An 11,521-nucleotide genomic window follows, 5' to 3' on the forward strand; every position below is an offset into this window, starting at 1 on the left:
AACGGCATGAGGGTGAGTAATTAATGACAGAATTTTCATTTTTGGGTGAACTAACCCTTTAATGCCAAGTGGGAACCCCTTCCTAAAATATAAAGGCAGTTATGTATAAAAGCCCATACAGTAGTATTAATACAATAATGAAATAATTTGCTTTCAAATTCTCATTGCACTAAACTCATAAGAAATTATTAAAATATTATTTGGGAAATATTTAATTTGTATTTACTATTTTATTATTGTTTACTAAAATAAATTATTATTATTATATAATTAATAATAATACAATTTATTAATAATAATAAAATAAAAATGTATTTCTACCCACTATTAGTGTTGTTAAATGTATAAAACTTATTGTAAATATTTTCAAATGAATTTTATATAAATTAATAATTTATTTGTAGCATTTTGAACGATAATAACATTCCAAAGCAGGTTTATAGAGAATACTCTTTAAAGAGACAACAAAAGCACAAAATATTCATATGTATTAATATATATGTTTTAGTTGCTAAATGTCAAAATTTGTGAATGTCATTATTTTATTTTATTTTTTACATTTTTTTTTACTTTTTTTTTTTTTTTTTTAAACGCAATATTTTTTGTAAAACATTTTGTAAAACTTTTTTTTTAATAAAAAGGATAAGGATTGATGCGTTATTTATGTCCTATAATTATTTTCTAATCTGATTCTAGTGAAAATGCCTACATCTATATCTTGGCATGTGAGAACACAGCTTTGTGTTAAAGGTCTCAACTCAAGGTCTATTTCCAGAGGCCGTTCACGTTGCCAGCACATATTTTTCACTGGTGCTGGAATGCAGTAAAATCTTATTGGTCAATGGATTGCCAAATCCTCCTCGTTTAACCTCGAATATTATTAACCTCTAATAAGTTTAACACATTCCTGTTCACTCCCTTTGTGAATGCTATATTTTTATTCAGTCAAGGTTTGGGCTGGGGGAAGATTTCTCTTGATTAAAATATTAGAGCCATGATGCTATTGGCTATTGGTCAATGTTCTCTTTGCTCCTTTTCTCAGTGTTTTTTGCTGATTAACATCAAATCTGCTCTGCATAATCCCATATGACGCTGTTAATCCATCAGGGGTCACACTACAAATTATTAAAGCCACCTGTTCCTCACCTCACTCAGTTCTGGTGGCTTGAGTAGGTAAGTGTCATTTTCTGCCTAAGACAGTGTGGGATTTGTTATGTTGCTCATGTTTTGGTATCTTTTAAAATGTTGTTGATAATGATGATGGATAATACGTATTTTTAAAGTGATGGTCATTGTAATGTGGTTTTTTAAGAAAACAATTTTTTAATAATAAGAAAAATCTGTTTTATTTTATTAAATTGGGTTTTATTACTATTTCACTGGTAATATTTTCTTATATTTTATTATTTTGGTATTTTATTACTCTAATAGGGAGTTTTAAAAGACTTAATACAAAGTTATACCAAAATCAAGAGATTAATCACAACTATATTGTACTTACAGCCGTATTTTTAACAATACAAAATAAGAAAACAACCTTTTAATATATTTTAATATATACCAAAATAATAAAAAATAAAACAAAACACATTATATATATATATATATATATATATATATATATATATATATATATATATATATATATATATTTTTTATTATTATTTATTATTTTGGTATTTTATTACTCTACAAGTGGGTAAAAATATTTAATACAAAGTAAATATTTTGCAGATAATATATTTTAATAACTTCTTTTTCCCTCAGTACAATGACAATATAAAAGCCATTTATTTAATTTCAGAGACATGTTGTCTTTATTATACGATGCTTTTTTTCTCAAACAGTATAAATGAGTGTTTACTTTATAACATTTTATAAAATACATATCTGACTTGCATTTGTAATCATCATATTTAGGGGTCCTGAGCAACAAAATGTTTGAAAACACAGTGATGAATGCTTAAATTAAATTATTATTTAAAAATGTTCTTTTTTTTCTCACAAAATTTGGTTCATCTGACTAATAAGTGTTTGTCTTAAATGCCAAGTATAGAAGAACAACTTGTTTGTTATGATGACAGAAGTTTTACCAAGTCACTCAACTTTTATAGTTTCTCATGGTTTAGAAAAACTGATACCTTTATGACATAAAAAGCCTTTTTTGTTGGAATGAAAGCATTTGTCATGTGATAAATATCTCTGTTTCCACAGAACGTTGCACTGAGCATCTGAAGCAATGGCTGTTGTTGTAAGTACTTATTTTTCACATGTAAAACCACATTCAATGATGCTTACTGACCAAATGATGTTATTATAATAAAGAGAACTTTTATTAGCAAAACCCTGTATTTCCCACACAGTAAAATCCCCAGAGTTAAATCAGCTCTGCTAAGAGTACATATGGTCCCTCTCTAAATAGTGTTAAAATAACACTGAAGCAGAGTTCAAGTTAATGAGATAATTAAGCAATTAATAAGGCTGTGACTGAAGTCAGTTGTAGTTCTTGTGTTTCTCTTTTCTTCAGTGATTCTGCTTGTTAACAGCAGGTGTTCATCACTAATGCACAATCATCACTTAATTAATTGTTTAGTTATCTCATTAACTTTAACTCTGCTTTAGTGTTATTTTAACACTATTTAGAGAGGGACCATATGTACTCTGAGCAGAGTTGATTTAACTCTGGAGATTTTGCTGTGCACTAACCTGAAGTCTTAAGACCCTGTTATGTCACACAACGTGATCTCACCCTCTTTCCTTGAAACCGTCACTCATTTGGTGAACAAATGTTTTAAGAACAATGCAGTTTTTGGTGCAGGGATAGAGCTACGAATATTAGCGGCTTATCCCCAATCTCAGACCAGGTTTACTAGGCTTTACGCAATTCATGTGAGTGAGCTTAGCATTGGCCCACACTTGCTTCCATTAATTAGGGCTACTATACTAAACCTTTTCCTTCAAACTCAGGATTAGGATGTTTTCATGAGTTTATCTCCATAACTTTCTACAGAGTGGATCATTCCGGATGGTGTCTGAGGAGGAGCAGGCCCTCAGGGCTAAGCTGGAGCACCTCACGGTCAAAGATCACGGGCCGGTGTTCGGTCCCTGTGCACAAATACCAGACCACACGGTGCAGAAGGTGTGAGCAAGCCTTTAGAAAGTTTGAATGTACAAAATAAACACAATTACACTAAACACGGTACATTTTAGCTGTCTAACTATATGAATTTACTATAGCTAATTCACTATTAGCAGTGTTTGCTAAGTCAAGCGATGCTATTTTTAAAATTCAACCACAAAGTGACCACCCAAAAAACACTAGAAACAATCTAGCAAACATCCAGCATCATGGTGGCACAACACTAAACACAGTACATTTTAGCTGTCTAACTATATGAATTTACTATAGCTAAATCACTATTAGCAGTGTTTGCTAAGTCAAGCGATGCTATTTTTAAAATTCAACCACAAAGTGACCACCTAAAACACCCTAGAAACAATCTAGCAAACATCCAGTATCATGGTGGCACAACACTAAACACAGTACATTTTAGCTGTCTAACTATATGAATTTACTATAGCTAATTCACTATTAGCAGTGTTTGCTAAGTCAAGCGATGCTATTTTTAAAATTCAACCACATAGTGACCACCCAAAACACCCTAGCAAACATACAGCATCATGGTGGCACAACATTTTTTGAGAAAATGTAAAAATCTAATTACCATAACATAAACTAGCATCTGCTATCAAGTTAGCATTCTAGCGCATTTCTGACTGATAAAAACTCACTAAAGCTGTTGCTTTAATAACAAATGTTGCGTTTTATGTATTCTTTAACTTGGGATGTCATTGTAGGCTAAAGATGAGCTAAATGAGACGGATGAGAAGCGAGTGTCAGCCGTAAAGGAACTAAGAGGTATTATGAAAGAGAAGGCGGATTCTGGAGACGACCTTGCTAAAGGTGTTCAGGACACTTTTGGGGAAAAGCCCGATGGCGTGCTGGTGAGGTTCGTCCGTGCCAGGAAATATGAAATAAACAGGGCCTATGAACTCATGAAGGGTAAGTAGTTTTGTCAGAGTTTTATTTAGATGATTGCTGCCACCAGAATGCTACTTGCCCTAAAACAGACATTACTACATTGTAATTAATAAATAAATAAATAGCTGTGTAAATTTAAAAAAGTAAGGGTTCATGCTACCTTAACATTTTAAGTTTAGTCAGCGTGAAATTGTGAAGCTGTACTAAGTGACAACTTGTATATTTGAGTTGACTAAACTTAAAATTTTAAGGCAGTTTGAATACTTACTTTTTTAAGTTGAAACAACAATTTACAGTGTATTGGTTTTATTGTCTTAAAGGTTATGTGCGCTTTAGACGGGATTACCCTGAGCTCTTTGAAAACTTGACCCCTGAGGCTGTCCGCAGCACCATTGAGGCCGGATACCCAGGCATCCTGTCGAGCAGAGATAAATATGGCCGTGTGGTGCTGCTCTTCAACATTGAGAACTGGGATTATGAGGAGATCACCTTCGATGAGGTGATTTTATTTTTCAGTGATAATAAGCTAAGCTGGTAGTAGGAATGTACATTTTTATTGTTATTCATAAAATTTACATTACCATTCAAAAGTTTGGTAACATAAGGATGCATTAAATTGATCAAAAGTGACAGTAAAGACTTCAACATTGTTAATTCTATTTCAAATAAATGTTTTGAACTTTCTATTAATCAAAGAATCCTGAAAAAAGTATCATGGTTTCCACTAAAATACAGTTTTCAACACTGATAATAATAAGAAATGTTACCTGAGCAGCAAATCAGCATATTACAATGATTTTTGAAGGATCATGTGACACTGAAGACTGGAGTAATGATGCTGAAAATTCAGCTTTGCATCACAGGAATAAATTACATTTTAAAATTTATTCAAATAAAAAAAGTTATTTTAAATTGTAATAATTTTTCACAATTTTACTGTATTTTTGATTAAAAAAAATTGTATTTATTATATATTATTTCTTTTTTTACTTAAATGTTTTTTGATACAAATATATTGTATTATTTATTTTTCATGATATAGAATAATGGCATCTTTTTCTTGCTGAAAAAACCCTCCACACAAATCAAAATGTATTGATATTGTGTTTGCTCCAGATCCTCAGAGCCTATTGTGTGATCCTGGAGAAGCTTCTGGAAAATGAGGAGACTCAGATCAATGGGTTTTGCATCATTGAAAACTTCAAGGGTTTCACTATGCAGCAAGCCTCTGGCATCAAACCCACAGAGCTGAAGAAAATGGTGGACATGCTGCAGGTGACACAAAGACTTTTATTACAATAAATCCAAGTAGCATACATTGAAAGATAGAAATATGTATATATATATATATATATATATATATATATATATATATATATATATATATATATATATATATATATATAAAAAAATTACCAAACTTAACAGTGTGATATTCAAAAACAGATATTTAATTCATTGTGCCACCTCCTTGTAATTACTAGTAACTGAAAACTAATTGCTTCTATGTAATACTGCAACCACGCCACTAGGTGCCATCATAAGTCCAAGATGACAGTAAAACAACACTGGATGCACCGTTTACACACACAATAAATGTACGTCCATCTTTACATATGCTAATTGCTTAAATTTAATTTCTGTTTCTATATGACAGGATTCTTTCCCTGCACGTTTCAAAGCAGTGCACTTTATCCACCAGCCCTGGTACTTCACCACCACCTACAATGTGGTCAAACCCCTGATGAAGAGCAAACTGCTGGAAAGGGTGAATTGTGTTTATTAATTGGGAAATAATAGATAATAAATAATGGATTCCAATGATTTTGACCTTCTTTGTCTTTGAAGGTGTTTGTCCACGGCGATGAGCTGGAGAACTACTACAAGGAGTTTGATTCTGAAATCCTGCCTTCAGACTTTGATGGGAAAGGCCCCAAATATGACGGCAAGGTCACAGCAGCACATCTTTTTGACTAAGCACTTTTTATCCATCACTGTACCAGAACGTGACAGTGTGTTGTTTTAGTTGTATTGTATTACAGAATGATCGAATATGTTTTTTTCTGAGTGAACTCAGCAGCATAGAGATTTTCCCGTTCCAAACAGCCATCCTCAGAGGAAAAGTCTCCAGAGATGTCATCAAAGAGGAATGAAAACAGATAAGGTCTGTTAGTTCTGCGACTCTTCATTCTATAAGAGTGCTTGGCATTCCTTGCTAATCTGGGGCAGGGCCATTTCCAAATTTACCCCAAAACATAGATATTCTTCTGGAACGCATGGAAGATAACAGAGTCCAGACATTTCTGTTGTTTCTCTTGTTAACTGATGATGGAAAAATACTCGAACCAGTCAATGTTAAAAGCATATTTGCAAGAATATATTATGTTCCAAATGTATAACTTTCTATATTAAAGTGCACACTTAAAATGACAACTTTATTACATTATCATGTATTTCCTTCAAAAGAAAATAAATTAAAAAAAACATTTGGAATGTCAAACATTGTGCTTGAGTGCTTTTTCTGGACATGAAAAATGATGGCATTGATGATGGCTTGAAAAATTAAGTAATTAAAAATAAAAATCTTTAAGCCAGTGAAAGATACATAACCTTAAAGGGTTACATTTTTCACCCAAAAATGAAAATTCTGTCATTTATTACTTACCCTCATGCCGTTTCACACCCGTAAGACCTTCGTTAATCTTCAGAACACAAATTAAGATATTTTAGTTGAAATCCGATAGCTCCGTGAGGCCTAGGGAGCAATGGACACTTCCTCTCTCAAGATCCATAAAGGTACTAAAAATATATTTAAATCGGTTCATGTGAGTATAGTGGTTTAATATTAATATTATAAAGCGACGAGAATATTTTTCTAGCGCCAAAAAACAAAATAACGACTTATATAGTGATGGCCGATTTCAAAACACTGCTTCAGGAAGCATCGGAGCATAAATTAATCAGTGTATCGAATCATGTTTGAGATCGCGTGTCAAACTGCCAACGGCTGAAATCACGTGACTTTGGCGCTCCGAACAGCAGATTCGATGCTTCCTGAAGCAGTGTTTTGAAATCGGCCATCACTAAATAAGTCGTTATTTAGTTTTTTGGCGCTCCAAAAATATTCTTGTCTCTTTATAATATTAATATTGAAGCACTGTACTCACATGAACTGATTTAAATATGTTTTTAGTACCTTACCATTATGGATCTTGAGAACCGATTTAAATATGTTTTTAGTACCTTACCATTATGGATCTTGAGAGAGGAAGTGTCCATTGCTCCCTATGGAGGCCTCACGGAGCTGTCGGATTTCAACTAAAATATCTTAATTTGTGTTCTGAAGATGAACGAAGGTGTTACGGGTGTGGAACGGCATGAGGTAAATGACAGAATTTTCATTTTTGGCTGAACTAACCCTTTAAGACAAAGTTGATCATCAGCCTCAGGATGTCAAACTAAATAATATGTGCTGTTTTATTTTCTGTTCATTTTATATGGAGATAATAGTGCAACCTTGTTACAAAATGTTATAGGCTACATGTTTTTACACATTACAAAAACAAGCAAATATAGACCATTAAAATAACATTTAATTAATTGAAGCAAATTATAATTTATTATAATAATTTTTAAATTATTATGTTGGCTTGGCAAAGCCAACATATTGATATTCTACTTAAAGTCCCTGTAAAACCATATTAAAGTATGTGTTCTGAGTTTGTCACACCATAGAAAAATGTGTTATTAACCACCCAGCCAAATTTGAATGACAAAAAAATTGCTAAGTAAATTAAATAAGCTATCAAAATCGTGAAAAACTGAAACCACACCCACTCGCGAGAGCTGCCGTCTCAAATTACTTGTCTAATGAGTCAAACATACTGATTATATATTATACAGTCGCTAGAATAGTTCAAACTGGCATTATTTATTTATTTGTGGCCGAACAGACATGTACGTTGGTTCTTTTGCCTCAGGCTGCCCATCGAGGCTTTTGCCAAGCCAACATCAAAGTTTGTTTACGAACATTATCTTCTAGTTTTAATTGAAATAAAACTAAAAGTAGTTTAAATAATAAATGAGTCAGGTTTGGATATTGTATGTTTCCAGTAAGATACTTTTGAGAAGAGATTTTATGTGGTTATCATTCAATGCCAACTCAAGACGTGAGTTGAATCGACTTGTAGAGTGCAATAAAAACACTATGTCATTTTTCTTACCTTGGTTTAATGTTACATTGAAAGCAAATAATTGGACATGTATATTTAGAAGTCTAATATAACATAACATTGACAGAGATTGAAAAGAAAATCATATTTTCAGGTTGGACATAAGATATTTCATAAATGCAGACCTAACTCATCATAGTAATAAAACTGTGAGGCCAACAGAACTGTTTTCCACAAGGTTCCTTTTTAAAAACATGTTACGATTCCTCTGCACAGTTTGTCCAGCTTTGTAGCAATACACCACTGACATCTGACTCAACTTAACAGTCGGTGTAATTTACTGTATGTGCTTCCTCTCGAATTCCTTCTTGAAGGTCAGAGCAAACTCTGGTGAGTCAAACCTTTAGAAACCATCATCTAACCTCAACTCAGAGCGAACAAGCAAAACTCCATAAAGTGTTATGCTTTGTGTGGCAGACTGCATTATTTTTCCTTCTGGCACTGCGGCCTGTGTTTCTCCCACTGGCAGATAGCATTGGCGTAACTGACTATGACTTTGTCCATCCAGGAAAGGGGTTGAGGAAAAAGAACGGCACCTTCAAAGAAGCCGAGATGACCTCCATGGAGTGTCAGTGCAAAGATCACATTTTCCTTTTTTTCTGTGAGGAAACAGTAAAGATTAACAGTCTTTTTAGAAGAAGCATAAATGCAATACAAACAAAACTGTGCTAAAAAGATTCGACTCATAAGAGTCATTCATTCGGGAGTCAAACAACACTGGTCATGGTGTATGATTTTTATTTAAAAGAACAAATAAAGTCATTATTTTGGGAACTGGACACTGGTTGCGCAATATGCTTTTGATTTACTAAAAAGAAGTGGTACATTCGTTCGGGAATCAGAATACACTGGTTGTGCAATATGCTTTGATTCACTAAAAAAAAGACCCAAATTGTATATTGTTTTTTGTGCAAAAAAACTTTATTAAGATTGTAAGTAAACCTCAAGGAACGATCAATGTCATGATCATTTAAAAAAAAAAAAAGAAACTCACGAGAGGCATTTGTTCTGTAATCGAACCACACTGGTTGTGCAACAAGCTTTTGATTCACTAGAAAGAAGCGACTCACAAGAGACATTATATCGGGAATCAGACTACACTGGTTGAGCAAAAATTTTTCTATTTACTAAAAAAAAAATAACAACGTATATATGTATGCAATATGTAATATTTTCTGTCCGCTAGAGGTCGCTGGAGGCCAATTCAAAACAAAGGCGTAGCTTAATGCCGCCAAGTTTGAGCGCGGAAACTTGGGACATGTGGTCTCCACCTCACAGCCGGTGGAAAATAATTGGGATAGGACTCGGGAAGAAATCATGTTCATGGATGCAATTATTAATGTTACTGTAGTATGAAGCAGAGCAGGACCGAGTGTTGTGGGAGCTGGAGCGATTGCGCAACACACGCCCCATGAGCAGCAGAACTTTTATTATGCCACAGTCACCGGCGCCACTTCTGCTTTTCCGGTCATGAGTATGAGGTAACGCACCTCTGTTTATCATATTAGCTACATTTGAGTCTGTTGAAAATTATATAACGTAACTCTGTGCGTTCGCTCGGCGGCTGCTGTGAGACACTGTTACACACTGCAGTAAGATAGATCTATTTTAGAATATCCTATTAAATGCTGGATGGCTTGTGTTGATAAATGACATGCAATTAATTTTAAAACGTATTGTATGATGGAGAAAATGCTGTATTACTGTTACTAAAAATAAAGCTGCATCTGATTATGCTATGTTAGCTACTTGACAAAATAGTGTTTCTCTCTGAGGCATGGTAAAGCATGGTACTCGCAAAAAATCAAGAAAATAAGATTTAAACAATTAGACTAAACATGTTGAGCTATATAACAACAATTAGTTTCCTGTCTATAAACATAACCAAACAGTTGTTCCCTTGTCTATTAAAACATGTAAATATTAAAGCGTCTTTGGTGTTTCCATGGTTTCTACAAAATAAAACCGGAAACCGAAGGTAACGCAGGTATGACGCAATTGACAGGCGACTCCTCACACGTCCCAGAGCCTTGGTTAAAATTGCAATTTTCTCATGATTTACAAATAGTTGCAAACATTTGCGATGTTGTAAGTACTCAAGTGAACAAAATATATAACACTGGCCTAGTGGTTTTTGGATATTTTACTGCAAAATTCTTACATATTGCACATTTAACATTACAAGTGAATCTCAAAGAACTCGCAATATGCTTTATTCACTAAAAAGAAGCGGTGCATGAGAGACATTCATTTGAGAATCGGACTGTACTTTTCAGGCTGTAGATTCAATAGTGGTGCTACTGCAGTGCAGGAATCTGTTTAGAGTTAATGGTATTCCGTTTGCAACTCATTAACTAAATCAGAACAAGAACCAGTTCTCAATCCTAAATGAACCCATGAAATAACCCATTTAACAGCATTAAATATCAATTAGACATATACTCAAAAGACTAAAAAATCAATCCGAAGACTGCAAGGCTGCAAAGACCTCTGTTGTGGCCTCTTTAAAAATGCATCAACTTTAAAGTTCTGTTGAAGCTCAGTCCAAGGACCTGAAGATTAGGTAACGCGTATTTCCTTTGTGCGAAGCAGACTTGTTAATAGGGATTCACTGTTGGATCTTTCACCTGAGGCTTAAAGGAAGAAGCTGACGGCAGTAATCTGATAAATAAACACAGAGGGAAGGATCAGATGGCCCTAAAAAATTCAGCACAAGTGTCAAATGCAGGATCTTAGACTCTGTGCTGAGAATCTTAATAGGTGCCTAAAAGCACTATTAGGCCATATGTGTCGAAAACGCATGGCCTTTTGCATTACGGTGCTGATTATGTTTCAGACAACTTTTATTGAAATGTTGGTAACACTTTACAATAAGGTCTGATTTGGTCTGATTAGTTCTGTCATGACAACTCTCGGGTTGTGTTTGGCATGGTAATGGATATGACAATGTTGATATGTTTGGTCTTGGTGGAATAGATCTGCTACACTGCTGCTGCAGAGCAAGCACAGCAAACACTTGCTACTGCCAATACATACACAACACATTGCTGTGAGCGAGTAAGACATGCTGCTGCTGTACAATATAGCGTACATGAATTACCTATAGCAGATTTATACAGGTGGAGCTGGGGAGGGTGGTTATTTTAAAGTATTACTGAAGTGAAATGGAAAGGGATAATCCGCAATCTGTCCTTCAGTGGATAAACATGTTTAATAATAAAATAGATAAATAATATATTAAAATAGA

At 33.9% G+C, this 11,521-nt stretch overlaps 2 protein-coding genes across 5 annotated transcripts in view; one reads left to right on the forward strand and one right to left on the reverse strand.

Moving 5' to 3' along the window:
- Positions 1-937: 937 nt before the first annotated feature.
- Positions 938-6,470, forward strand: rlbp1b (retinaldehyde binding protein 1b). The gene is made up of 8 exons (XM_048158787.1): positions 938-1,173; positions 2,215-2,251; positions 3,011-3,139; positions 3,859-4,063; positions 4,363-4,541; positions 5,159-5,317; positions 5,700-5,810; positions 5,891-6,470. The coding sequence occupies exons 2-8, from the start codon at positions 2,240-2,242 to the stop codon at positions 6,017-6,019; spliced, it is 924 nt and encodes a 307-aa protein (XP_048014744.1). The 5' UTR covers positions 938-1,173; positions 2,215-2,239; the 3' UTR covers positions 6,020-6,470.
- Positions 6,471-8,252: 1,782 nt separating this feature from the next.
- abhd2b (abhydrolase domain containing 2, acylglycerol lipase b) overlaps positions 8,253-11,521 on the reverse strand; it is a 10,378-nt gene continuing 7,109 nt past the window's right edge. For 3 of the 4 annotated variants that reach the window (XM_048159266.1, XM_048159269.1, XM_048159268.1), the window contains one exon: positions 8,253-8,873. In XM_048159266.1, coding sequence (XP_048015223.1) covers positions 8,698-8,873 — 176 coding nt within the window. In that variant the 3' untranslated portion in view covers positions 8,253-8,697. Of the gene's footprint in view, positions 8,874-9,728; positions 9,731-11,521 lie in introns of all 4 variants that reach the window. The other variant, XM_048159270.1, reaches the window with a different exon arrangement.

Source organism: Megalobrama amblycephala, linkage group LG15 (genome assembly GCF_018812025.1).
Source record: "Megalobrama amblycephala isolate DHTTF-2021 linkage group LG15, ASM1881202v1, whole genome shotgun sequence".
Lineage (NCBI taxonomy): Eukaryota > Metazoa > Chordata > Actinopteri > Cypriniformes > Xenocyprididae > Megalobrama > Megalobrama amblycephala.

Bases quoted from the DNA above. Each gene is read 5' to 3' on its own strand.
- rlbp1b (XM_048158787.1), top strand. The intron at 3,140-3,858 runs GTGTGAGCAAGC...ATGTCATTGTAG, and splicing joins CAGACCACACGGTGCAGAAG to GCTAAAGATGAGCTAAATGA. The intron at 5,318-5,699 runs GTGACACAAAGA...TCTATATGACAG, and splicing joins AAATGGTGGACATGCTGCAG to GATTCTTTCCCTGCACGTTT.